The 27,449-nt window shown below is 33.4% G+C and overlaps 3 protein-coding genes and 1 non-coding gene across 5 annotated transcripts; 1 reads left to right on the top strand and 3 right to left on the bottom strand.

The window, feature by feature from the left end:
• Positions 1-2,272: 2,272 nt before the first annotated feature.
• LOC132045238 (glutaredoxin-C4) lies at positions 2,273-6,564 on the bottom strand. The gene is made up of 4 exons (XM_059435790.1): positions 6,353-6,564; positions 4,208-4,281; positions 2,522-2,620; positions 2,273-2,426 (listed from the first exon to the last, which is right to left on the bottom strand). The coding sequence occupies exons 1-4, from the start codon at positions 6,520-6,522 to the stop codon at positions 2,353-2,355; spliced, it is 417 nt and encodes a 138-aa protein (XP_059291773.1). The 5' UTR covers positions 6,523-6,564; the 3' UTR covers positions 2,273-2,352.
• Positions 6,565-9,191: 2,627 nt separating this feature from the next.
• Positions 9,192-14,575, bottom strand: LOC132045252 (uncharacterized). 2 transcript variants are annotated; one of them, XM_059435806.1, is made up of 8 exons: positions 14,545-14,575; positions 13,084-13,211; positions 12,446-12,638; positions 12,297-12,343; positions 12,011-12,080; positions 10,454-11,886; positions 10,312-10,368; positions 9,192-9,728 (listed from the first exon to the last, which is right to left on the bottom strand). In XM_059435806.1, the coding sequence occupies exons 2-8, from the start codon at positions 13,153-13,155 to the stop codon at positions 9,486-9,488; spliced, it is 2,115 nt and encodes a 704-aa protein (XP_059291789.1). In that variant the 5' UTR covers positions 13,156-13,211; positions 14,545-14,575; the 3' UTR covers positions 9,192-9,485. The 2 variants fall into 2 exon arrangements, with proteins under 2 accessions (XP_059291789.1, XP_059291791.1); XM_059435808.1 differs by lacking the exon at positions 14,545-14,575 and having other exon boundaries at positions 12,297-12,337; positions 13,084-13,361.
• A 3,728-nt stretch (positions 14,576-18,303) lies between these two features.
• LOC132045256 (uncharacterized) lies at positions 18,304-25,547 on the bottom strand. Its single transcript, XM_059435812.1, has 10 exons — positions 25,163-25,547; positions 24,569-24,625; positions 24,152-24,268; positions 22,807-23,295; positions 21,380-21,837; positions 20,464-20,563; positions 20,285-20,350; positions 19,693-19,785; positions 19,463-19,582; positions 18,304-18,803 (listed from the first exon to the last, which is right to left on the bottom strand). The coding sequence occupies exons 1-10, from the start codon at positions 25,205-25,207 to the stop codon at positions 18,495-18,497; spliced, it is 1,854 nt and encodes a 617-aa protein (XP_059291795.1). The 5' UTR covers positions 25,208-25,547; the 3' UTR covers positions 18,304-18,494.
• On the top strand, positions 25,025-25,127 carry LOC132045267 (U6 spliceosomal RNA). The gene has a single exon (XR_009412388.1). It is a non-coding gene; the product is annotated as a U6 spliceosomal RNA (small nuclear RNA).
• Positions 25,548-27,449: the final 1,902 nt, after the last annotated feature.

Here is a 27,449-nt window from a genome sequence, read left to right as displayed (position 1 = left end):
AAGTTAATATTTTGGTTTGTTTTTCATTAGTATTGACTATTAGCATTCGCTCAAGTAAACTTAATAATATCATTTTACAACAAGTTGAATTTTGAAATTGCTCATGATTAGGTTTAATCACTAACCGCGCATCGCGCGGGTACGTATATTAGTTCATGAAAAATAGATAAATATGTCATTTTTATCCAAATAATATCGACGTGATACTTGGCCCAAAATAGTTAACAGAAAAACAAATTGATACTTAATTATAGTTATAGGACTCATTTATTTGTTTAGATTAGTAACTTTTTATGACTTATATTATTGTTGTAACGGAAAAGGGTCAAAAATACTTTTAAACTATGCAAAATGAACAAAAATATCCTCTGGTCATAGTTTGGTCCAAGAATGTCTTTAAAAAAATACAAAATTGAACAAAAATGTCTTTATTGTTACTTAATTGGGTCAAAAATGCCCTTTTTAATAAACATATTGTTTCTTGTCCTTTTAAACACATTATTTTTATAAAAATATTATTTTTAAAGAAACCATTTCTTGTTTCTTCTCTTTTAAAATCTCTTTACTGAATAAAAAAGTGAGAGATAATTTTTTTCTTCTTAATCTCATTTAATTTTATCAATCAAAATAAAATTATCCCATGTACTTTTTAACTGATAATATATATCATATACATAAGATCATAGGTAACCACATCATTAATATTCATTTAGATAACGATAAAATTATTTTTCCTAATAAAGTAGAAAATATATTTATTTTTTGATCTTTTCCGAATTGAAGTAGGATGAGCATTTGCTGATGTAATCCTTGGTTTAAATTTAAAATGAAAAAGGGTCAACAATAACTTCATCAACAATATCTTAAAGATATTTTGTGATTTGAGGCAATGTAATAAAATTTGTTGTTTTATGGCATTTTGATTGTTGCACTAAACTTTAAAACCAAGGATTATACCAAAGAAATGCTTATCCTACTTCAATTCGAAAAAGATTAAGAAATAAAAACATTTTCTGTTTTATTAGGAAAAAGAATTTTATCGTTATATGAATGAAAATTACTGATGGGGTCACTATGATCTTATATGTATGACCTATATTATCAGTCAAAAAAAGTACATAGGGTAATTCTATTTTAATTGATAAAACAAGATTAAAATTAAAAGAAATTACTTCCCACTTTTTTTCAAGTTAAAGGGATATTTAAAGAAAAGAAATAAGAAAAGTTTTCCTTAAAAATAATGTTTTTATATAAAAAAAAATGTGTTTAAATGAAAAAGAAATAATATGTTTATCAGGAAAAGGGCATTTTTGATCCAATTAAGTAACAACAGGACCATTATTGTTCAATTGTGTATAGTTTATGGACATTCTTGGACCGACCTATAAACGGAAGACATTTTTGTTCATTTCGCATGGTTTAAGAGCATTTTTGACCCTTTTCCGTTGTTGTAATAGTCTTATATGCTCTTCCATTCCATGTCACTTACCCGTTAACCTCCCCTAATTACAACTAAAATACACACAAAAAAGCTACTACTTTTTAATCTTGGTAATTGATAGTCACTATAATGGAAAATCAAATTTCACAGGTGAAACTCCATCATGAAGTTTGAAGTGGCGACTGGATGCTATATTTACTGTAATTAATGTCTCGTGGGTGAAGAGTTACAACATGATCCAAGTTTTAACCCCACCAAGTAGCCATTTTGGTATGTAGTTACTGTTATGTTGCTCTTGACAAATTGTTTATTACTAGTTGGATCAGATGTCGACCGGTTAAAGTACCTTTTGTTACTTTTGGAAAATTTTCTTTTTGATGATCCTAAGTAGAAATGTATTGAAATTGTTTTCTCATGTATGATATACAAGGTTTGTTCACACATCGGTTGGTAAAAACTAAAACAGAAACCAACATAGATCATTGTAGATGTACATTGGACTCGCTTTCCTCTTTGGACCCCTCATCATAAGATCTGAAGATATCAAGAGTTAAGTTTCATGTACTGAAAATGTCTTATTAGTTTTTACACCATCAGATTAAGTTAACCTACAATAACAGGTAAGTTCATTCTCCTAATACTCTTTGCAAATATTTGAAGTATTTATGTTCCAGAATCCCTGCTTGATAGAATCCTCTAAGAAAATACTTTTATGAAAACGAGGCTCATACTTCCAAAATTTAGGAAATCCAAAAAGGATATAACCTAAACTGGATAACAAGTCTTAACATATTGCAATCACCGATTTCTCCAACTTCTACCCTCAAAGGGACTAAAGGCTGCAAAAAACTTATGGTGATGATATCATATTAGAGTCATTTAATTTGAAACTACCATGTAACAAATTCAGCTTAAAGATCATCTTTCTTTGCATTAACACCAAGAAGTTTAGCTAGCTCCCCGTTTTCATAGGCATCGACGGTATCTGTACAGTAAATAAATAACATTGTCAGCACAGGATTAACTATGACTATCCAAAGGCAGCAGAGCACTTAGATATGTTTGTTTTCAGTAGCTTACCATCTGATCCTCCGATATGTTTTCCATTAATGAAAACTTGTGGCACAGTACGTCTGCCAACGATCTCACTAAGGGCATCCTGGATGCTCCAACCATCATCTGACAAGAGGAAAAACAGAATTCTACTGTTTAAAAACATATCTTTGTCACCTTCTACATTGAGTTCAAATAGTTACTGCTGCAAATCAGTGTTGTCAAAGGCAAAAAGTTCCAGAAAAACGCTCCAGGCCTATTGGGGCTTTAAGCGCAAAGCCCAATAGAGGAAAAGAATTAAAATAAAATGTAATTCAAGAAAAAGGTAACAAATCCATTCAATAATGTTTTCCTTAAAAACAACTCGTAATAAACTTATTTGCCGATTATATTTGTTGTTTAGTGCCACTAGATTCAAGATGAACTCACAGGCAATGAGTGTGCACACCTAGCGTTGAACCACAGCTTAGGTGAGGGAAAGCGCCCTCCCTGAGCTTCAGGGCTTAAGCACGCCTTTGACAACAATGGCCCCCTCCCCTCCCCTCCCCCCCCACCAAAAAAAAATACCTAGGTCCAAATGAAGGGGAAGTTCTATCCTGATTCTGCTTCTAACACCCACAAGAGCCTTCGCCATTGTGGAATCGTTAGATGCATGAAACAGCGAGGTCGATAATCTAAGACATTAAGATCATTCAAAAGCTTCCAAGGACTCGGGTTGCTAGGTGTAAATGCTTAGCTAAGTGTAGTACTTTCTTGACTGAAGAAGTACAGACCTAAAAGTTAGCCACCCATCATGGCAGTGGAAGAGCCTCAATTTAAAGCAAATAAAAGAGAAGCAAGAGAAAATAACATGGACATGTAGGACCTTCAGTCTTCCCTATATGTTAAAAAGACCTCCCATTAACCAAACAAAAGAAAAAGAGGTAAGACAAAATAACATGGATGTCCTCTTATAAATTAGTTTAGTACATATGTTACTTTTCCCTAGTTGCCTCTCAATTCATTGTTTCATTCCCTGCAAAGTATCCACAAATTTAAATCAACAAGAGGTATAAGCTCAAGACATTTATAAACCCTTTTGAATCCATACGCTTTTCCGGGTAAGTAACATAACCCCTTTTGAATTCCAGTACACGTGGGACATTATAATCTATACCCTTTGTAACAGGATACTATAAATCTTAATATATATATATATAAGGTTTACAACTGTCGTGAAATTTGGCCCTATAGGTGAGAGACCGGCCTAAATGGTTGGCTTTTGATACGCCATGACATTTGAGCATTCAACCAAAACTTTGTATCTCTTGACATTGAAGAATAAAACTGAGGTTCTCAACAGTCTGCATATGATAATGCATGCAATAATACCCTATGCGCACCTGACGGGTAGCGGCTGCAGGTTCCCATGTCATCAAAAAAAAAAAAAAAAAATGCAATAACATTTCTCGAACTCTCAATAGTGTCTCTTTTAATTGGATAAATCTAATCGACTGAAAGTGTTTCAATCCCTTGTAAAGAAATCGTCGAAAGTATGATTGGCGATGGCAAGCCTAATGAAATCCATTTTATCTTACAAATTTACTTAGCTACTGAAATCCATTGTAAACAGTTGAGAGAACCTTAGAAAGTTGGGGGCTATAATCCTGTCTTACAACATGTGGGGATTGAAGAAGGAAATTTGGGGGTGAGACTGGGGCAAAGGAAGGATACCTCTCTCATCAAGCTCAACGACATAAGGTTTTTGCTTCAACTCTTTAAATACAGCCTTTGCTTTCCTACAGTATCTGCAAAGCAATAGAAAATTGATACAAACAGTTAATATAACATACGATAAACACAAATAAAAAGTTTTGCATGTCAGGACATTAGTTGTCAGTAGTTTGATTCTTTTGGATCTTAAACATTCTAATAAGCGCATGTTGTATTGCCTCCTATTTACAATCTCGCACATGAACTAGACAAAATTTACTTGATAACATTAGAATTGTAAAAGAGCAAAGGATGGGCACTTTGAGTTATGTAATTGTCCTTGGTGATGAAATGTAATCCTTCCATCAATTTGAGTTATGCATTCAGAAGGTAAAAGGACAGTTTCTCTGATACACAACAACTACAACATGCCCAGTATAATCCCACAAGTAGGGTTTGGGGAGGGTAGATTGTCTTCCGAATTTAAGCGGAGATCATATTGCACAGAACATAATTTAAAGGGGAAATTACACAATTTGGCGGCTCGACCAAACAGATTTCCGGTCCCAGGCAATATACATACGTTAACACTAATTATACATATATATTATACATTTGCCGGCTATTTGTTGGGCGGACGGATATTTTAAGTTAATATCCCAAATTTAAATGCAATTCTCCCCGACATCACCGAACGCCATCTACGTCCCTCCCTTTAAATGCATGACTTTGCAATATAATTTATGTAGAATAACAAAGGAACGATAAACCATAGCAATTCAAAACTCAACCACTGTATTTTTAGCATACTATGCTCTTTAAAGACTTGAGAACCCTGACCCCAATTCAACTTTTATAAACGTGCGGAGTATGACAAATATATTTCTCCTCTAAGTCAAACCTACCCTACTTGTCACTCAAGCCCCTGAATATGGATACTTTCACCTCTTATGAAGATCTTGGTATCTCTTTGAATTTTGTTATCCATGCTCCTAGAAAGGCAAAATACATTTTCTAGAGGTACATACGAGAAAACAAAATATAAGAAAACCCACTAATTAAAGCTTTTTTGAAAGGTAATTGATCTGCAAATGGAAGGGAAAATAAAGATAATCCCTTACTCTCAGAAGTTAGAACCATAGATTTCTTTAGTATAGCATTTGAAATAGGAATTAATTTTCCCCTGCCACCTCATTAACACCTTCTTATGTAATACCTCCTGTCTAAATAAACAAGAGATGATTAACAATCCTTCTTCATCTCTTTGCTCACATGACCCTTTAGGGAACAAAATGGACACTTGGGGCTCTTTAATTAGACATCACATGAGCAAGGTAAATCAAATTTCTTTTTTCTTTTTTTTCTTTATAGTTATATCTGATGTACTATTCAGCTTTATCAATTGACACGCACCAAATTTCGCAAGTCCAAACAACTTTAATATTAAGAGACAACCATTTTTGCTCTCTCTTCCTTTGATTTCAAGGCTAAGATTCAAGTATAACCTAGCAGAATAATCAGAGTGCACCCACTACCATATACATCAATATTTATCACAATCAATAAGTCAAAGACAGCTAGGTGAAAAAAAAGGTATGATGCTAAAGTTAATCAAGAAAAGAGCTAAATCACTGTAAAAGAGGAAAATGTTCCACATTGTTACATCTATCCATCCAATCATTAACTCGAACACGAAACCAAAATCAAGATCTTTCTGCAAAGTTATCCAGACAAAATGTATTACAGCAAATTCTTCCTTGCGTGCTTCAAGATTCTTTCAATATCTTTTTGTATAATGTAAATTACGTATATTCCAACAAATGCTCACATTCATCAAAGACACAAACTTTATGCTCACTTTTATCATCATAACTCTAACCAACAAAAAGGGTCACCAAATATAGAATTTATCATATCAATTTGTGAAAGAACAATCAAGAACCATAAAAGACACAAACTTTATTGCTTAATTTTAGCAGAGTAACTCTAAGCCATAAAAGGATGTCACAATTGGGATATATCATATCAATTTGAGAAATATCAAGAACTGAATTACAAAGGGACATCAAAATATGATCTACAATTACAAATGTAACAAAATCAGATAAGCTAAAAATACCCACCAAAATAAACATTAAAGAAGCTTAAAAAGGAGAGAAAACTAACGGGCAATATGATTTGGAGAAGATAACAATGGAATGAGATGAAACTGTCTTTTTAACAAAGGAAGAGGAATCTCCAGCTTCAGCTAAAGTTGATGTGTATAGCAACACAGTTACAGATACTACAAATAAGAAAATGGGGACAGAAATGGAATACATAGCTGATTTTGCCATTTTTGAGCTGTGAAAGAGTTGAACACTACTTTGGTATTTCAAGATCTCATCGATTCAATATGTGAAAAGGAAAATGTATATCATGTGATTGGACTTTGGGCCTTGTTTTTTGGTTCTGGGCCTGATAATAAAAGGGCAAAAATACCCATAACATCAAAAAAAAAAAAAAAAAAAAAAAAAAAAAAAAAAAAAAGGGGGATCTATGACCTAATTTCGCAAGGCAAGATTTCATAGAAACTATGCCTATTCGGCATAGTTCTGTAGAAATTAAGTTATTCGGCATAATTTTATTTTAACAGAACTTTTGTCGGACAAGGCGTAGTTTCTATGTAACTTTGTCTTAGTAGGCATAAATTCTATGAAACCTTGCCTTGCGAATTTTTTTTTTTTTTTTTTTTTACTCTGCTTGGGATCGAACCCAGAATTTCTGGTTTCGTAGACCAGCGAATCATTTTTTTGCGCGGACTGCCCTTCTTTTGGGGTGGTCTTTAAATTTTGCCCCTCAAATTTGTGGTCTTTAAATTTTGCCCCTCATATTTGTGGTCTTTAAATTTTGTCCATCGCTTGAAAAGGTAGGTAAATACCTAAGGTTCTAGGTTCGAACTCCAGCTTAGACATAAAATAAAAAAATAATTTCGCAAGGCAGATCGGGGGAGAGTATGCCGGATCCGCATACAATCTTTAAGGAAAAGCTAAAGTTATGCGGATCCGCATAACTAAAAGTCCGCCCCATAAGGCGAATTTTTCCTAAGACATAGTTTAGTTATGCCTTATGGGGCGTAATTTTAGTTAAGGCATAACAAAATTATGCCCCATAAGGCAAGAACTTTTCCTTAATGCATAGACTTTGCCTTATAAGGCAAAGTTTAAGTTATGCCTTAAGAAAAACTTTCGCATTACGGGCATACTTTTAGTTATGTCTTTGGGGCATACTTTTTTAGTTAAGGCATAACTAAAAGTTTACCTTGAAAAGTAAATATATATATATATATATATATATATATATATATATATATATATATATATATATATATATATATATATATATATATATATATATATAACACAGGGGTTTCCCTTAAACATATATATTTTTTTTTTTTAACTTTTCAAGGCATAAGTAAAAGTGTGTCGGTCCGCCTTAAGGTATAACTTTGCCTTATAAGGCAAAATTTAATGGGCAAACTTTTCACAAGTGTATCAAAGTTATGCGTTGGGCCCATAAGGCATAGCGAAATTTAACTTTGTAATTCGCCTTGCGAATTTTTTTCAAATTTTTGATTTTTTTCAAATTTTTACGCGTGGGGTTCGAACCCGGAACCTATGGGTTTTAGCCGAAGGGCAAAATTTAAAGATTTCAAATATGAGGGGCAAAATTTAAAGACCACCCCAACGAAGGGCAATTCTGCGAATTGCCCCCAGCGAATAAGAATACTTTGACCCACAAATTTTCATTAAGTGAGAAGCAGGGCAAAAATTAAAGACCAGCGATTTGCGAGACAAAAATTAAAGACTAATCCATATGAAGGACAATCCGCACAAAAGCGTCGGAGATTTTGATAAGGGGTCATTTGTACGATTACCCTTCAAAGGCACTGAGCTCTAATTTTTGCCCCTCAAATTGGTGGTCTTTAATTTTTGTCCTTCGCCTAATACCATAAGGTTTGGGGTTCAAACCCCGGCTCAGTAAAAAAAAAAAAATCGGAAGGCAGAATTACATAGCAAAGTTAAGCCTATTCGGGCCAAAGTTAGACCTCAGGTAGAGTTTTGAATGCAAAACTCTTGCAAATCCAAACCTCTGTCTTGCGAATTTTTTTTTTTTTTTTTTTTTTTTTTTTACTGTGCAGGGGTTCAAACCCAGAATTCATGGATTTTAGGCGAAGGGCACAAATTAAAGATTTTAAATTTGAGGGTCAAAAATTAAAGACCAGTGCCTTTGAAGGGCATTCCGCACAAAAAAAATGATTGATAAATAGCCACTTTTATGGGATGATTTACAAGAATGACCTTTATAATGGGTGGTTTTGAATTTTTGACCTCATTTTCCCTATATGCACAATTTCAAGTTTAATAAGTTTTGCCCCATGAGCAACACTTATGACTTTGGACATTGAAAGTTTGCTTGTGGGACAAAGAGGGCTCAAGTTCAAGACCATCTATTTTCAAGGTCACTGGTTGTAATTTCGTTGTTGACGAGAAACCAAGTACCATTTCAAAACTAAATGAAATTAAGTTATTTTTAATAAGTACTCCCTTTTTCGTATTGCTTTGAAATGCTTGTCGGTGTGCCGAGGGTCTACAGAAACAACCTCTCGACCTCCCAATGTAGGGGTAAGGTCTGCGCACACTCTACCCTCCCCAGACCTCACTTTGTGAAATTGATATATTGTTGGTGACTTCAAGACCAACACTAGTCATATTAATGGTTAATGATACAATCAACCAGTGAATTATGACTTAATTATTCCCTCGCTAGGACTCATCCGGTCGAAGTAACTACGAAGTAGTAATAAGATTATTGAATTATCAAAACTACTTCGATATATCTTTCTCCAAGACAAAAACACCCAATGCAGCACATATACATTGACTGATGAGGTCATATTCCTGACAAGTGATTACAGCCACATAATAATTAACGGACATTATAGGTTAAGAAACTTTTTGCACCATACATGAATCAACAAAGATAGCAACTAAAACCACTTTCTTCAGTCTTGCACATATTGTTACCAATAAGTATTCTCTAACAAAAAAGATTTTAACTAGAATAGAAGTAGTTACAATCTGTTAGAAATTTGCATCTCCAGTTTGAACTTGTACAAGTTTAGAATTAGCTACTGCCTGCAAAACATATATCCTACCAAGAATTTTGCTGTCAAAGTTATCTATCTTTTTTTCACAGGTATGATCCTTCTAAATACCTTAGTATCTATATGTGAGATTCAATCCACGCATCCCACCTAGTGGAAACCAGTTTCCTGGTAGAATTCACTTGGGTTAGAGGACAAAAATGTTACGTTATGCTCATTCATAGAGAAGCACTGGTGATCAGACTCCACATTCGAAGAAGAAGCAACGGATGCAGTTGGAGAGATTCTTGATCTACATTGCCTCGAATATGGATAGATGACAGCAAGCTCCCGAACACGGTTTAACACATCGTGAGGAATTGAGCGCACACCGTGCTTCTTCTTTGCATCAACCTGCGGCAAATCTTGTAGTTTGAATCAAAATAGCCATAAAAGATGCTAAGCCATCAAGAGAGAGCTGAGGACGAACAAATGAGATTCAAAGTAGCAAATGTCTTAGGTTAGATTTAACACCTGACTGGTGGTTTGTTTCATTTGTTATGGGCATGTATGAAGTATGATATATCGACATGGTTTTTGCATCATAATACTAATTCTGCTAAAAAAATGTAGTATAGAAGTTGACTATAAGTCTTTTAGGCAATCAACTTTCTACCATCACATAATGAAGCTTCTAGTAAAACTTCCGCTATTCAAGAAAATTCAAGCACCGGCCAGTACTTTCACATATATTCCTCCTATAACCTGAACCTCAAAAGAGAATATCACATCCAGAGGATGAGAAAAGACCATAAAATAGATGTAGCGGATCAAACAGATGGCACGGATACTTATCTCTGTGCCATAGAATAATCACTCTTAAAGTGTAACAAGATATTGATGTTCCGATAATTATGTGCAAGAAATCATAAAAGAAAGTTGAGTTTTGAATTAAAATTGCATTAGAGGTTTTCAATTGATAGGAAGAATACGATACCCCTCTCTGGCTCTGCAATCGTCGGCTGCTTTTCCTCAGAAGATTCCGCCATTTGTCCTGACAGAAGCGACGGACTAAAAAATCAGACCAAAAAAATAACATGGAAAGAGGGAAAATTATATGTTGATAGACGGTAAAGTACCTTCAAATCAGCTGGACTACGATGCACAGATGATTGGAAAAACATCCTCCTTATATCACTCCATCTACCAACTCCATACTTGGAAACACCCTCCACCAACTTTACAACCTCAGGTGTTGACCAATACTTGTGTTTTCTGTATTGGTTAGTGCCTCGGGTATCGGTCCATATAGTCCAATCATCTTCAGATGTATTATCACTAGACTGGTCAGAAAGAGTGCCAGAAGAACCTTGTGCCAAAGGCCAGTCCTCAATTGGCAAACCAGGTGGAATTTGGACACATCCAACTTGAGAATTTCTTTTACCAAGACCTTGTGATGATACTTTGACTCCTCTGTGGTAATATCGCCGACCAAATCCTCCTCGTGAAGGTTTACTTTTCAGATACCGTTCAGATATTCCTGATTTCGTTCCATCACATTTTACATTTTCTTCAGCTGACTCCTTGCTATCCCATTTGAAGGAATTCCATTGGATATGTTCTCTCCTTTTCACGTGTTGAACCCTTGGCTTTCTTCTGAAATTGAATATACTAGCAAAGGCCGTAGATGCTGTAAGGAGATTTTCACTCGAATCAAGAGAGAATTTCGGAAAACTGAAATTCTTGTCTGACATCTCCTGGTTTTGCAAGCCAAATGTTCTATGGGGTTGCAGCCATTGCTTATCCGCAACTGAAATTTGATGTCCAAACATCTTCGTGAATACCTCGAGTAGTTTATCAGTTGACATGTCATCAAGTTTGTCTAATGGCACAGAATCATGATTAGATGAGGTACTTGCATCTGACAACTTTAACACATGAATGCCGCAATTTCTTCCACCTAAATCAGCTAGCTGGTTCTCCAAATTCACATTCCCTATACAGGATATATATCTTGTGACATCAAGGAGGGCAGGACTCTCTTCCACAAGTTCCTGCTTATCTGCGACTGAAGTTTGATGTCCAAACATCTTCCTGAACGCCTCGAGTAGTTTGTCAGTCGACATGTCATCAAATTTGTCTAATAGCATAGCATCATGATCAGATGAGGTACTTGCATCAGACAACTTTAACACAGGAAAGCCACAATTTCTTCTGTCTGAATTAGCAAGATGGTTCTCCAAATTCACGTCCCCTATACAGGATATATCTCTGGTGACATTATGGAGGATGGAAGTCTCTTCCTCAAGTTCAATATCTAATAACTCTTCAGTTTGATGTCCAAACATCTTCCTGAACACCTCGAGTAGTTTATCAGTCGACATGCCATCAAATTTGTCTAATAGCATAGCATCATGATCAGATGAGGTACTTGCATCGGACAACTTTAACACATGAATACCATTTCTTCCGTCTGAATCCAAAAGCCGGTTCTCCGAATTCACATTCCCTACAGAGGAAATATCTCTTGTGACATCATGGAGGGTGGGAGTCTCTTCCTCAAGTTCAACATCTAACAAACAGATAAAAGGACTGAAATTAACTTATCAGTTGAATGACATTTAATTAGGACAGAACCAAAGGAAGAAAAGGAAAGAATAGACAGGCATGACACAGGAGAGGCAAAAACTCCATACCCAAAAGGTAATCTTCACATGAAATGGAGAAATGATTTTCATCATATCCGTTCGACAATCCATCAAGAAACTGCAAAATCAGATATCTACAAATGATTGATAATAATGGAAGGCTATGGAACAACAAAATAGTAATACGTGCCAATATTTATGGAATTTTCTCATTCAAGGCAAGATAAAGCTCATAGACTTCAAACTAATCAGAAATAATGTGAACAAATTAGAACACATAAACGCTCTAGAATATACGAGTAACATATTATGCCTGCTCACAAGGGTAACATACCTTCTCCCTTGTTTTATCATCTTCATTAAGATCTCTTTGAACTGCATCTAGATGAAAGGCCAGATATCAAAATATCATTAGTTATGAAAAAACTAAGATAAATTGAATACTCATCTGATTCGCATTGCTCAAGTTGTTATGACTATTACCGTGATCTCTTTTTATTAAGACAGACTCCAGAGCTGAAAACTCCTTAAAGTAGCTCTCTGGAACACTGAATGTACATGTGTTAAAACCTAGAAGAGTATCAATTATATCATCATACTCAGGTTCTGCTAATAAATATTCCACTCCTATTGCTTCCTCCTCTGATGCAAAATAAACCGATGCACCGCCTACAACCTAAAATAGCAGAACAGGTATGAGCACAATAAAGTAAAAATAGTGATCAAAATGTGCACAATATTCTAGAACAGCTAAAAATGCCAAGTTCAAAAGTTCCAAATCCTTCAAGTGGAAACAGCAAGGTGCTGTTTGGTTGCAGGTTAGAGTTATACAGATACTAGTAAGGGAGGGATTAGTTATTCAGGGTTTAGTTATTGATGTATTAGTTATTCCATGTTCTACCCTGCAGAAAATAATACATAAATTGACTCATAACTTATACAAGTTGTAGTTATGCGGGATTATAAACTGGTAACCAAACACCGAACTTGGTGTGTTGAATTTTATACATAACAACTAAAATGCTACCAAACATGGTACTACTTGTACTGGTTTTAATATATGGATAATTCACTTCCTAACTAGCAACCAAACTAGTCGTCCACCAGAATATTAAGCTAACCTGTTCAGGCTCGTGTTGAAAGATCTTTGCATTCCCATTCGGTGTCTTCCAGTTGTTCTCTAACGAATCCATAGCAGTTTGCAATTTACCCGTCTGTCCAAGTTTACCTAACACATTCTTGAGAATATCTACGAGAAACAGAACAAGAAAAAATTCAGCCTCAGCATATAAAAAGTAGCGTTGAATGTCAAATTGAGATAAGCATAGGTATTCGCCCTGACAGCTATAGTCTACAATAAAAAAAGGCAGCCTAGTGCACGAAACATCGCGCGTTTACGCAGGGTAAGTAATTCTCAGTAACAAATAGTGTACTTTATCCATTTGGGAATACTTAATGGAAATAGTAAGTGAATAACATCCTTTAGGCATATACATTTACCTTGTTTTCCAGAAGTACGGGGTCATAAAAATTAAGAAAAGAACATAATACAATCAGACCACTCTATAATGGCATCGTTTGTCCGAAAACTTTTTGGTTGTTATAGAGAACATAGTATAATATATCATAATATGAAAAATAGGCTCCAAATAAAAGTTGGCCGTTATAATGAAATGTTGTCATAGAGGATGACTGTTATAGAGAGGTTCGACTGTAATTGATTTAGCCACTACAAATGTTACTGAATTAGAAGCTCCAAAGATTTCAAAATAACCATTAAGAAAATGCATAACCAACTAAATAGAGTCATCTAATCCACAAATTATGGAACAAAATTTTGACTAAACACCTCAGCAGAGTCTCTCAGTATATAGATAGGCCATTTCTTTTTAATTTTATATTTATTAACCAAAAGTCATAGGAAATATCAACTAAAACTTCAGCAACATGAACATATATATAAAATAAAACAAACTTGTCTATGCAATCAATAGGGTAACAAAAAGCTAGTACTAAAAGATTAATGTGGACAAACAAATGATTCAAGAAGTATAAGAAAATGCATGCATAAAAACACAAAGGAAAAGGTTAAAAACAGAACCTTTGTATAAACAAGAACCTAATGCATCTCTGATCATACTTCCATTTTCACTAATACAAACAAACAAAAAAAATCCATTTTTTACACAAAAACCAAAAAATAAACAAACCCCATATAAAATAATCACATTAAATGCATGATGCCACTATTGCAGTAATGTGAGCTGTTTTTTTTAATTTATTTACTTCATTTTAAACTTGTTTATGCAATCAATAAAATATAAAAAGCTACTACTAAAAGACCAACATGGAAAAAACAAATGATTCAAGAATTATAAGAAAATGCATGCAAAAATGTAACCAAAAAACAAAACAAAGGGAAAAAAGAAAAGAAACTTGTATAAACAAGAACCAAAGGCACCACTGATCAAAAAAGATTCATTTTTTGTACACAAAAATAAAAAAATAAACAAACCCCACTTAAAATAATCACATTAAATGCATTAAAATAACTAAAAAAACAAAAAGAATATATCAGGTACCTCTGTTTCAGTAGCTGTAGCTGATTTTTTTGACACACAGAAGTGGAGACGGATGTGAAGTGACATGCATAAGGAAATTGAAATTGTGGGGTTGGGGTCCGGAAAAAGTGACACGTGGAGTTTGGTGGTTGACTGTTTGAGAAATTGTACAACCTTAAAAATTGGATTTGGAGAAATTCTGTGTGAATACCCTTTTTTGCATTTGCCAACTCATTATCGTAATACTCGTCACGATAAAAACAAAAAAAAGTGTTCACTTAATTTTTTTTTTCCAAAAGTGTGTCTATTTATAAATAATTAATTTTATTTTTTCAAATTTTTACCTTTTTCAAATTTTTTTTTTTTTTATTACACAGGGTAGGGGAGGAGAAAATTTGCACCTATTAAGTGCTATGTGAACAAATTTCAATATCTATTTAATTAGGGACAGTTTAATCAAATTATTTATTTTTATCTAAGAGTTAGTATTTTCTTAAGAGTAAGTGGACACTCTTTTTAATCGGAGGGAGTAATATTTTGGATTTACATTCTACGTATAATCCGAATATTAGAATTTTGTATTTGATTCTACCTTGATTCATTTCATTTTAAATAATGTATACTTCCTTTTTCGAAAAGAAAAAAAAAAAGAGGAGGAATGAAAGATTATTTATTTTTCGGTGTAAATAGATTTTTTTTAATTTTTAAAAATAAAAGCTAATATATACTCCATATTTGTTGTCACGACCCAACCCCGTAGGCCGTGACTAGTGCCTTTCATAGCAACACATACTAAAAACTTATACATATACACGTATATATATACATCATACATACAACCTGGAATGTACAGAACGCAAACGTAATGAAACAATACTACCCACTAAACCCACATGTCTAACCTCAGTGATAACGAGTAATCATAAAAAAAACATAGACATATATGCACCAAAAGAATAAAAGTGTAGGCTCGAACAAAGAAATAGCACTCCAAGACCGCCGAGTAGGAATCAAAAAGCGGCTCAAAACGAGTATCCGTACCGCGCGACATGAAACGCGGCCCGAAGAAAGAATATGTACAGCATGTAAAGCATGAAATACAATAAACAGTGGAGGACAAAAAGTTTAGTAACCGAAACTCATAAAGCTTACCATGATACATAAATCATGCATTTCAAAATCGTAAATAGGATAAATGGAAAATCATCATGAACGTATACGAATAACGTGCCCCGACGGGACGCGGTGTGTACATGTAACGTGCCCCGCCCCACGCGGTGAATGCATCATATGCCATCCGGCCGCCTCCCCCATATCATCATATCATTATATATATAACGTGCCCCGCCCTACGGGGGACGCGGTGAACAATGCGGGGAATTGCACGAATACATGCCCCGGACGCAAAGTGGAAAAGTAGCAACCGCTCGCACGACGTGGAGAAACCATATGCACATAAATCATCATCATAGACTCAATGGACATGAAGTAGTCGACGCTGAGAGTCAAAACGGAAATCATGCTAAGTTCCTTAAAAAACAAGTCATTAGAAGTTGAAAATCTCGGGACCACGGATCTACATCAACCAATCAGGCCCGCCCATGAAAACTTCATTATACGTTACAAAACTTTGTGAATAATCCTATCTACGAAAGTTACGGACATTTCTAGACATAGGATCCTTTAGAAGCAAAACCGTTTACACAACATTCTAAATCCAACCATGTCAAAGACATAAAGACCATGACATGACCATATTAAGGATACTAACCTCGAAAAAAGTATGAATCATAAACATGCTCGAATTTAAGAGTTTTTCATAGCCTTTACAACTCATGCAAAAAGTGTGTTACATAAGATATTCCAAACTTAAATAATTAAGATCTACAATACGTCATTAAATACCAAACATTAGCTAAAGGCACTTTTTTTCAATCCCAAACTAACACTTAATTATTATACATTTCCCCCGTAAATGCAACACCCCGAGAATTCAACTCGGCCAAATTCATCAACAACCACACCAACAACATACTAGCAACATCAATAATCAATTCTAAACGTATTTTAACATTAGCAGCCCTTTACTACATAACTCAACAACATTCGTTATATTCAATTCAACCACTTACATTCAAACCAATATTCATGCTCATACGTTCAATTACTACTCCAAAACCATTCAAACAATATTCAAGAACACTTTAAACAATTCACACAATATTTCCAACAATCCAACTAAGTTACCAATTCACCCGAAAACCATCCCCAACCCGAGAACAACATCACCAATACATTCCTCTCTCCCAAATTCATAAACCATCCCAACAATCTACACTTTAACAATGTCATTTTCATAAATACAAAAATTGCATAAGAATCACATTAAAGTGCCAAACGTCCCACATCAATTACAACTTCAACTTAGATCATTAAACTCTCATTTTCATTATAGAACTCACAACAACAACACTAAGTAACATTAATTCACTCCTTGTCATACACAACACCCCATATTCGGCCACCACCACCTCATGCCAACTTCATGATTTTCATTCATTTCAACACATTACAACAACACACAAACATGCTAAATACAATTAATTCACCACTCCTACACAACATATCATGCACACGGCCACAACCCAACATCCACGGCCAAGCTCCAACAATTATGATTTCATGAATTTCATTCATTTCTACATGCTACAACATACACAAGCCATGCATAACATATAAAAAAAAGATTAAACCTTACCTTCTTCACTTGATTCTTCAACTTGGCTAGAGTTTGTTCTTGCAAAATTGAGTGCCTTGTTTGCTCCAACAACTTTCCAATTGGTAGAAAAACTAGAAGAAAATATTTTTTTGTGATCAATTTTTGAACCTCAAATTTCCATGGTCATGGCCGAATGGCCTTGTCTTGTGCTTCTCCAAGTTTCTTGAAATTTCTCTAAGTGTGGGAGATGGAAAAGATGACTTATTAGTCATCTTTTTATTACACATAATAACCATCCATGTGGCCCTTGGCCCACACCATAGGCCCCTTTCTATTTTTTTTTTTTTTTTTTTTTTTTTTTTTGTGTTCATGAACTAATACTTTCCATAAATAACTTTTGACCCCAAATTTATATTCCATGCCAAGCAAATTACGGGCAACTTATGTCTTAAAACAAAACCGTGGTTAAAAGTCTCGACTTTGTATCCCGGAATAGTCTTGTCCCTAACTTATCGTAGTTAACTCGGATTATCCCGACGTACAAAATGCGGGATATAACATTTGTACTCCATTCGTCTCAAATTAAGTGTCAGCTTAGCAAAAATCACTCTCATTAAGAAATTAATAAATACAATATGAAATTTACTAAACTAACCCTATTTGTTAGACTTTTTTTTTTTTTAGAATTCTACAATATTAAAATCGAGGATTACTTCTTTAATGTTAAAAGATATAATTGAAAATACTTGCCATTCTTAGTCTTGAATTCCTAAAATAACAATAATTTGGGACACTTTTTTTGTTTTGTTTTGTTAAGGTAACACCTATTTGGACGGAGCATGTCAATGATACCTTACCAATGTTAAGGTGCACTGATTCTTTTGGGCACGTCTACCTTTTTTTAAGACTAATTATTTATTTTAATTGAATGTTCCAACTCAAGTTCAAAATATATTTAAGAAACAATAACTTAACTTTTCTTTACCTAATCACAGTTATTCACTTTTATTGAGAAAAGAAAACAAAGTAAATGGCCAAGAAAACAAACACAGGACTTTAGGATCCTAAAAAATAACACTATCAACAAGTGATCATCACCTTTATTTTCACCACTTATTGTAATTCATATATGTATAATTGGACAAATTTTTCTCAAGAGGTATCAAGAATTAAGAATACAAAATGAAATAATATTGATTCATACAGAAGAAAAAATTCTTTATCGATTCAAATTTTGACTTACGGTACAGTTTTATACAGTCAACAAATACTGAAATTCGAAATCATAAGGTATTTTCTCAACAACGGTGGACACTTTTCCCCCATGAAGTCCTCTAAAGCAATCAACAATGGATTTCCTCAATGAACCTGATGTGGGCAATTGTTGGCAAATCCACTCTACTAATGAATCCAAATCTTGGGCAAAATCATGCATGTTTCTTAGCAATAGCTCTGGCATGGCTATCTTCTTGGTGCTTGTTACAATTAGTGAAGCTTGTAAGTATTCCAATTTTGATTTTTCTAACTCAGCTACAACTCCATCACCTGTGTATATCTTCACCTGCATATTCATTTCAATTGTAATTAATTAACAAGCTAATATTCACTTAACTAAGGTAAAAAGTAGTTTATGTACATTATTTTAGTAGTGTTCTTGCTGTTCCTATTTATGTGGCGATATTTAACTGAATATGAAATCTAGGAAAGAAAAAAATATTTTTGAAGCTTCTGGATTATTCTTCTAGGACAAAAATCATTGTCCCCCTAATATATTTTGAAGCCATCAATCTGACCAAGTTCCAAAATATAACGAGTTGTGGATAAATTTGTCCTCTGAAATTAATGTTTAAAGATCTAAGAACTACAATGAAGGACTGAAAATAATAACTAGCCTCAATTCCAAGCAGGATCGACTATATAAACTTTAATTTTTTATGTTACTTTATTTAAAACTCATCTCAATTTATTGTTACATAGAATGCATGTATTGTGAGAATTATATTTATCATAATTATTTGTCTAACTTCAGGCTAGTTAGCTAGCTACCCTCCTCCTTTATCTAAACTTGTAATCAACGATGTGATAAGCTCAACAAAACTATAAAAAAAATATGTATGCATCAAACAAAATTTACTTTCCGAAACTGCAATGCTAATATAATTAATTTGAGACAAATTAAGCAGCAAGAGTAATATATATACATAAGTAGTATTAACTTACTGCTGGAGAAGAACGCGTGCCACAACATAAGGCAAACATGATATTTGGATCGAATGATTCAAGTCCATGCAGCTGACGAACTACACTTTCTTTATCATTCTTTTCACCTTTTCGATTGACCTATATATTTAGTCATATAAATGTAAGAGAACATACATATAATTACATGCAACGGATTAATATTTAGAAAAATATACTTTTTTTAATAAGAGATGTGAAGAGGTAATTACCTGATCTTTTGCAGGTGAATTTACTGGTTTTCTCAAGATAAAATGTTCAATGGCATGTGCATTAATAGTATTGCCACCAATGTTTAGAGTTGCCTGAAATTAGATCACATATGTATAACTTAAAGTTGCCACTACCCTAATATTTAGTGTATAAAATTTGCAAATAATCACAGTTCAGCTCACGTAATTGAAAACTAGTCACCGTCATGGAGTTTGAAATTTTAAAGATAAAACTCCATTGCTTTGTCATCGAATTTCAAACTCCATGACATGACTGACATTTATCAATTACACGGCTAAAGAGTAATTAGCCCGTGCTATTACTACATATATGGATATGTAGGCTGACGTGATTGGTTTGGCATAAGTGAACCAGTAGCATTGACTCAGATCTTATATATGTGTTAAAGAATTTAATTAAATACGAACAAAAATTAAATTTAAAACTCAGTTGCTCACATTTGAGGATACTGTCTTACAATTCAAAGCCCACAAAATTCCAATTCTAGATCTGCCTCCATATTTGGGTTAATCAAGAAACTTTAATTCCAGAACAAAAGTATATATGGAATTAAAATGTAAAAGTAAATACCTTGTTCATAAGTGTCAACAATTTTTCCGGAGTAGAACTAGAAGGAAGTCCATGTTGAAGAAACCCCTGGAATAAGAATTCAAATTAAAATATATGCTTTATAACTAAATTAAGCTATGGATATTGAGATTTAGAAAGGAATTATTAAAAAAAAAAAAAAAAAGTTAAATTCAATGTACATGCATGATACAAGCGTTGTACATGTTGATCCAGAATGCTAGTTTCTGTTGGTAATTCAGCAATCTTAAATCTACATTCTGTAGACTGTTCATCATAAGCCTGCACAATTTTCAAAGAATACAAGAAAATTTTACTCCTGATCACATTAAGAAGAGAAAATATATGTTGCAATTAAGCTACATAATTAAAGGATTTTACACTACTAGAAATGTTATTGCAAGTCGTCTGCTTTATTTTGCAGACAACTAGTTCCATTAATTATGGGGCAATGCAACAATCTAATCCACTTTTGCTCATCAATGATCAATGGAGTCCTAGTTTGATTTAAAAAAAAAAAAATCCATTATTGATATTGTTCACTTTAGACATAAGCCAGCACGACTGTAAAACGTGTCACTAGGGTCTAAGGTTTGCTTCCTCAATTTACACTCAACTAAACATCTCTTCCGTATTTTGCTAATGTAGAATTTGCTCAAGTGTACACCCCCTTCACCATCCTCATTGAGTTTTGCCCCCGCCATTATCCCAAAGATGTGGGATTCGCCTAAACTTATTTGAACACTCAGGTTTGCTCCACCATCACCTAAGGTTGCACACAGAGTGACTATGATAGACCATCTCTAACAGCCCAACTTACTAGTGACATGTTTAGCTCTGAACTTATGGTCAGATGACTTTAAAGTGCGACACTAGGATCTAAGATTCACTTCCCTATATATCTTACATCTTTCTCGTGTGTTTTGCCGATGTGCAATTAATTTGCCTAGAAGTCATAGGCATTATCTATTGTTATCTTTTAGACGACTAAATAGTATTAAAATTCTTTTTATACTGTCAACATATAGAAACTAAACTCATATTCAATTTGCATGTAAGAAAATTAAAATAAAATATTGAAAGGTTTTGACAACATACTTTAGCTTTTGGAATAGAGGGATGGAGTTAGAGTTGGAGATGCATTTGGGCTCCATAGAGGTTGATGCAAACCTAACCAAATTCTTGTAAGGCCCGATATCTCTTGGAATTGACTCTTCTGAATCAAAAATACCATATGGATCTTGTTGCCTTGAATCTTTTTGTATCAGTTGACCAGTTTTTGAGTTCATAAAACTGGGCTCATGGGCCCTAAAACTCAATGAGAAATTGTTTGATCTAGCAATTGGGCCTGATTTTTCTAACTCCATTGCACGTGATGTTCGAAGCAACCTTATAAAAATGAAAATCAAACATTTCATAATGTTTTCTGATAATTTATTTGGTGGCCATCTATGAATTGTGTCTTCTTCTGTGGGGAGTGGACTTTGCATAACTTTTGGTTGAATTTCATGCATTGGAGTAGACATAAATTTGGGGATCTCTGCATTTCTTTCTCTCTGAAAGATTAAATAAATAAATAAAAAATTAGAATCAAGAAAATAATATAAATTTATCTTGAAAAAACGGTGGGTGTTTGGTATGACAGAAGTTATTTTTAGAGAAAAATATTTTTCATGAAAAAATTGGAGGCGGTTCAATAGAATTGGTGATTTAAAGTCAAAATTTAAGAAGATAACTATTTATGTAATTGGAAGTGAATTAAGCAAAGCCAAGAAGTAGGAAGTAACTGCAAATTCTAATTGTCTATAACTTTCAATCATAGTCACATCAATAATATTACGTTGCCACAAGAGAAAGTCCTCTTATGGTGTTTAAGTACTATAGTAATTATTTTTCAAGAAAAACTTTTTTCGTAGAAAGGAGAAAATATATAACTCACCTCACTCATGGATGGAAGTAATTTTCGTTACAACTATCTTATTTGTTAACTTCATACTTCTCAATTCTCATTTTTTACTCCAACAAATTTTTACACATTAATGTTAATATTTAGTGCTCAAAAGTTTCACCAAATCACCTTGCTAATACTACTATTATTAATTTGTAACATATGTATTTTTTCAAAAAAATATTCTCTACTCACCATTAAACACCGATTTTTTCATGAAAATATTTTTTTTATAAAAAATATTCTCTACGAAAAATGACTTCCCTCAATAACAAAAAATATGCCTCAATGCCAATCAAGTTGGGGTTTGGCTATATGAATTTTCACTAATCATGTAAATACTCTAGTTAAACCCATCTCAAGCCTATGATGCAAATGCTATATGCAAAATGACTTCCCTGGTGCTACATTTATGTTGCTTGGACTTTTCAAATAATGTTATCGCACCGGTATTAGATCCTCTAAAAATGTACTTCTTTTAGAGGATTTGACACGCATCTAGCAATATTTTTGAAGAGTTCAAACAACATAGTACCAGAATTACTTTGAATAAGAATATTAAAAATAAAGGACTTACCCTAGGTGTTGGATTTCTTGGTTCTCTTAAAGGTGAGGGAGTTTTGATCATCCCACTTTTCCTTGAAATCCTCTCTCCAAATGTTCTAACTTGTTGATGAAACTGATTTTCATCTTCTTGATCAGCAATAACGTTTGATGACTTCATTGGTTGTATTAATTTCTCATTATTTATTCTGAAGTCATTAAGACCATAATCACCTTTTATGGCTTTGCTAATGAAATGCAATGCCTTTGTCTCAAATGGCACTTTTTGATCATTTAGCCCTTTGAATTTGTTTGGATTTGGTGGAAGTGATGAAGATACATTATTTTGTTGTTGCCATTGTATTTTCATCTTATTGTTAAGTCCTTGTTTGGACTTATTGGCTTGATCAGTATTGTTCATTTCTTTCTCCTTGTTCACATCACATTGAATCTGACTGATTTGGCCTTCCAACTTAGCTATTTCACTCTCAACCATGGATAGCTCTGCTAACAATTCCTTCATCTACAAAAATTGCTAGTGCTAATTAATACATGAGTTTAACTACGCATTAACAATATAAGAAATACTTTAGAATTGAATAAGGTAATCTACAGGCAAATTAACCTCCTTAAGGTGTGAGCTTTGTAATTGTGAAAGTAAGACATGCTACCTAGTACCTACAACATGGTAAAGGTGACCCGATGATCTAAGATAATTCTTACATCAATACAGGGTTTATATATATATGCAATAATGCAGTGACCATATTCTTTTACACTATTAGATCACTTAAACAATAATTAAAAGTAACTAAGGGTAACCTAAAAAATAAGACAAAATAACCTTCTACATAAGGGTAAAGTGCGCTTAAAGTTTTATTTATACTACTATCAAGTTAAAGCTATTAATATATACGGAGAGAAGAAATTGATCATTATATTTCACCGGCTATAAAACTGGCATGTTATAGACCTAAATTCGTTCGCAATATTTTTGAAAAAAATGAATAATTATATTTCATTTAGCTTTAGTAGGTACATATGGATGCGTTGGTTGAATCAAGCTTAGCTTGAAAGTAAACATCAGATCCAATTTGATGACAAAAGGTTGTTCCTTCATATTCAAAAATTTACTTCAGAAAAAAAAAGGTGCATTCTCAAAATAAATCTCAAAGCAGCTAGGATTAGCATTAATTTAGTACTAATATATAATTCCAAAAAAAAAAAATTACATACTAATATTAATTCCACTTGTAACTAAATCATTGAAGAAAATCTTACTTTCTATACTTTTGTCCTAAGCTTATGATAATTAATCTATATAGCACAAACGCTAATTTCAGAAACAAAATTCACTAAGAATTAAAGTATTAAATTACCTTAGGAGGAAGATAATTTGGAATGCTGAAAGATGAATCATCCTTTCTTTGATACACCTTATCCAGAAATTCATGCACCTTTTGTTCATGATTCAACATTTTTCGAAGCTCAGCAACCTAATATTATAAGATCAAAATAAATAAAGATTTCAACTGCTCCTTATATAGGATCCAAATTATAAATTCCCTTCTAATTATTTTTGACTTTATATCTTTGGATTCCAGTTTGCAAATTTAGTAACATTCATATGTATATGACTAATTTTCTAAAAGAGCTTAGGCTAGGTACATGGACCATAACCTATATATGCGAAGTACTTGTAACTTTTTGGTCATGTTTTTCATAACTATTTAATTACCATGCAAAAATAAATTAAATCCACCAAGAAAGGTACATTCAAAATCTCACTCCCATACCTCTTTCTCAAGTTCCTCTTTCTTTTGTTGTCCACCTGTACTACTCTTCTTCTTTCTCTGAAACATAAACCAAGAACATATCAACACTGAAAAACAAAATTCAATGGCGGATCTAGAGTAGACACAGTGAGTTAGGTTGACCCTATTGTTGTGCGTGTGAGATGAAAAAATAAGAATATGTACGTATAAATAAAGAACAGAATCCGGACGATGCTAAATTCTGAATCTGCCACTAACAATAGTAGCTCAAAGTTTCAAGGACCAAACAAAATCACAAAACCAAGAAAGAATTTGAAAACCCATCTAAGACCGTTAAAACTATGTCCATTCGAGGACATATGATAAAAATTGAAACGATATAGAGAAAAAAGTACGACCAAAGCCCAAAAACCAAACAAAATCACAAAACCGTGAAAGAACTTGAAATCCCATGTAATTAAGTCCCTTAAAAAATATGTCCTTGCGGGAACATCTGATAAAATTGAAACAATATAGAGAACATTAGCATGACCTTTGCACCGACATGCACAACCCGAGAAATGGTTAAAAAAAAATATATTAAAAAGACCCCTAAAAAATATAAGACAAACTTACAAGTGCTGGAAAATGAACTGCCAATAAATCTTGATTGTTTGCCATAAGCTAGAAAACCTCAAAGCCTTTTTGTTGATCCAAAGCAAAATGGTGCTCATGAGGTATTCATTAGTAGAACTGTGTGTAGGGCTATTATTATTATTATTGAGATGATGATCAAGTCAAAAAACTTGGACTAGAAGCAAGGACTTGTATGGTATACATTTTTTGTGGTGGTTGTGATTATATTGTTGAAGTTGTTGACATCTGGAATTTGAATATACTGAGAAAATGAAGTGTATATATGTATTGAAACTTCGATGAGAAGATCATGATAAAAGGGAGCTATCAAATGATAGTATAGTTGTAGAAATATTAGGGGAATGGGAGATCATGCAAAGAGAGGAGAGAGTTTTTAAAAGAAAAACAAAAACAAAAAAAATATAGTAAAATTTTGGCGTAGCTTTCACTTGCAGAATTTATAGGACTTAAAGATTAAGGTATTTGTACTTTTTTGGTATAATAATAGTTTGGATTTTTTGTTGCCTTAGCAGAAAATGATTGCTTATTTTGCAGGAAATTAAGGCGTGTGAATTAAGAAGTAATGATCATCTCATGGAAGAAAAAAAGGAGAGACAAAATGTTCTCTCTTTTTTTTTTTTTTTGAAAAATAATTAGTAGTTTATTTCCTTTACTAATGAAACAATAATAAAAGTGCTATAATTCATTCTAATCATAAAAGTTGAGTTGAGTACCTCGTCACATTTACACTCTGTTGGGATTGTTGTTACATATTGTTTCATAATGTATCGTATTATATAGTATTGTGTTGTATTATATCATATTGTATTATTTTGATAAATATAACATTTGAATAGATTGTATCGTTTCCCGTCTTTACATAATGTCACACATCGGCTATTTAACGGATAAAATTACAAGAAAAGTAGTGTACGAGGTAGAGCTACTATAAAAAGGTAGAGTAAATGATAAAATAAGATTATTAGATAATAAATAAAAGCAAAATAAGAACAAAAATTAAGGTAATGAAGCGATCACACCAAATCGGCCGTTACACAAAATTGGACCTTTCGTCGTTACATAACGATGGATTTAAAGATACGATACGATAAAATTTAAGTAACAATCAAAACAAACATTATATTTAAATTAACAACACAATGCAATTAATTACTTTCAACATTTTACTATGCAACAACATATCCAGTATATTCCCACAAATGAGGTCTGAGGAGGATGTATAAGGTGTACGCAGACTTTACCCCTACCTCAAGGAGGTAAATAGGCTGTTTCCGAAAGACCTCCAGCTCAAATGACACGAAACAAGGAAGTTAGAAAATTACAATGCAGAATTAAAAAGGCATAGCAAGACAGGCATAATCAACAATAGTGAATATTTTACTATGCAGACAATAGAAAATAAATTTATTTATACCTAATATTTACATCGAACTGCATAACATATTATATGCATCTCAATTTCATAGGGCAATTTGCAGGAATGCTCTTATTTTGGGGTGGTCTTTAATTTTTGTCCTTTGTTAGAACCCCTTGATTTTGGGTTCGAACCCCCACTCAGTCAAAAATTAAAAAAAAAAAAATTACAAGGTAGAGTTTGAATTCGCAAGGCAAAGAGTTGCTGAAAACTCTGCCTCAGGCAGAGAGTTGCTGCAGCAGAGTTTCAAACTCTGCCTCATGCAGAGTTTCAAACTCTACCTTAAGGTAGAGTTTTGAGGCAAACTCTACTTAAGGTAGAATTTTGCCTCCTGGCATGCCAAAACTCTCCCTTAAGACAGAGTTTTGCCTTCAGGTATAAGGCAAAACTCTGCCTTAAGGCCTAACTTTGGTCCGAACAGGCATAACTTTGCTACAAAATTCTGCCTTGCGAAATTGTCTTTTTTTTTTTTTTTACTGAGCCGGGGTTCGAACCTCAAACCTCATGATATTAGGCGAAAAGAACAAAAATTAAAGACCACCAATTTGAGGGGCAAAAATTAAAGACCAGTGCATTTGAAAGGCACTCCACAAAAAAAAATGATTTCATAATCATTTCTATCATTTAATTGTGGTTAAATTAGTAAGCTATTATAATACAAATTGATGGTAAAAACTTAGCTGGGCTTCTAAGATTCTAAAAATGATGAAAAAGGTCGGATAAGAGGACTGTGCAATAAAGGGGGAATGAATTATGAATTTCTTTGGATATCTCTCAAACACTACACAATAGTTGAATTATGGCCTTATATGGACTCATAATTGCTAAATAAAGAAATCTCTTCCTTGAAAA

This window comes from Lycium ferocissimum, unplaced genomic scaffold (genome assembly GCF_029784015.1).
Source record: "Lycium ferocissimum isolate CSIRO_LF1 unplaced genomic scaffold, AGI_CSIRO_Lferr_CH_V1 ctg638, whole genome shotgun sequence".
NCBI lineage: Eukaryota > Viridiplantae > Streptophyta > Magnoliopsida > Solanales > Solanaceae > Lycium > Lycium ferocissimum.
Note: the sequence above shows the minus strand (reverse complement) of the source record. Positions and strands in the feature narration are given on the sequence as shown.

What these genes read in the sequence shown, in the direction of transcription:
- LOC132045238 (XM_059435790.1), bottom strand. Translation starts at nt 6,522, where the DNA reads ATGGCAAAATCAGCTATGTATTCCATTTCTGTCCCCATTTTCTTATTT. An exon ending in CGTTGAGCTTGATGAGAGAG is followed by an intron (nt 2,621 to 4,207) that starts GTATCCTTCCTT and finishes TCCTCTTGTCAG; the next exon opens with ATGATGGTTGGAGCATCCAG. An exon ending in ACATATCGGAGGATCAGATG is followed by an intron (nt 2,427 to 2,521) that starts GTAAGCTACTGA and finishes TTTACTGTACAG; the next exon opens with ATACCGTCGATGCCTATGAA.
- LOC132045252 (XM_059435806.1), bottom strand. Translation starts at nt 13,155, where the DNA reads ATGGATTCGTTAGAGAACAACTGGAAGACACCGAATGGGAATGCAAAG. An exon ending in GTAGTCCAGCTGATTTGAAG is followed by an intron (nt 10,369 to 10,453) that starts GTACTTTACCGT and finishes CGCTTCTGTCAG; the next exon opens with GACAAATGGCGGAATCTTCT. An exon ending in GATTGCAGAGCCAGAGAGGG is followed by an intron (nt 9,729 to 10,311) that starts GTATCGTATTCT and finishes GATTTGCCGCAG; the next exon opens with GTTGATGCAAAGAAGAAGCA.
- LOC132045256 (XM_059435812.1), bottom strand. Translation starts at nt 25,207, where the DNA reads ATGGCAAACAATCAAGATTTATTGGCAGTTCATTTTCCAGCACTT. An exon ending in CAGTTCATTTTCCAGCACTT is followed by an intron (nt 24,626 to 25,162) that starts GTAAGTTTGTCT and finishes TTTATGTTTCAG; the next exon opens with AGAAAGAAGAAGAGTAGTAC. An exon ending in ATTCACCTGCAAAAGATCAG is followed by an intron (nt 19,583 to 19,692) that starts GTAATTACCTCT and finishes CTAAATATATAG; the next exon opens with GTCAATCGAAAAGGTGAAAA.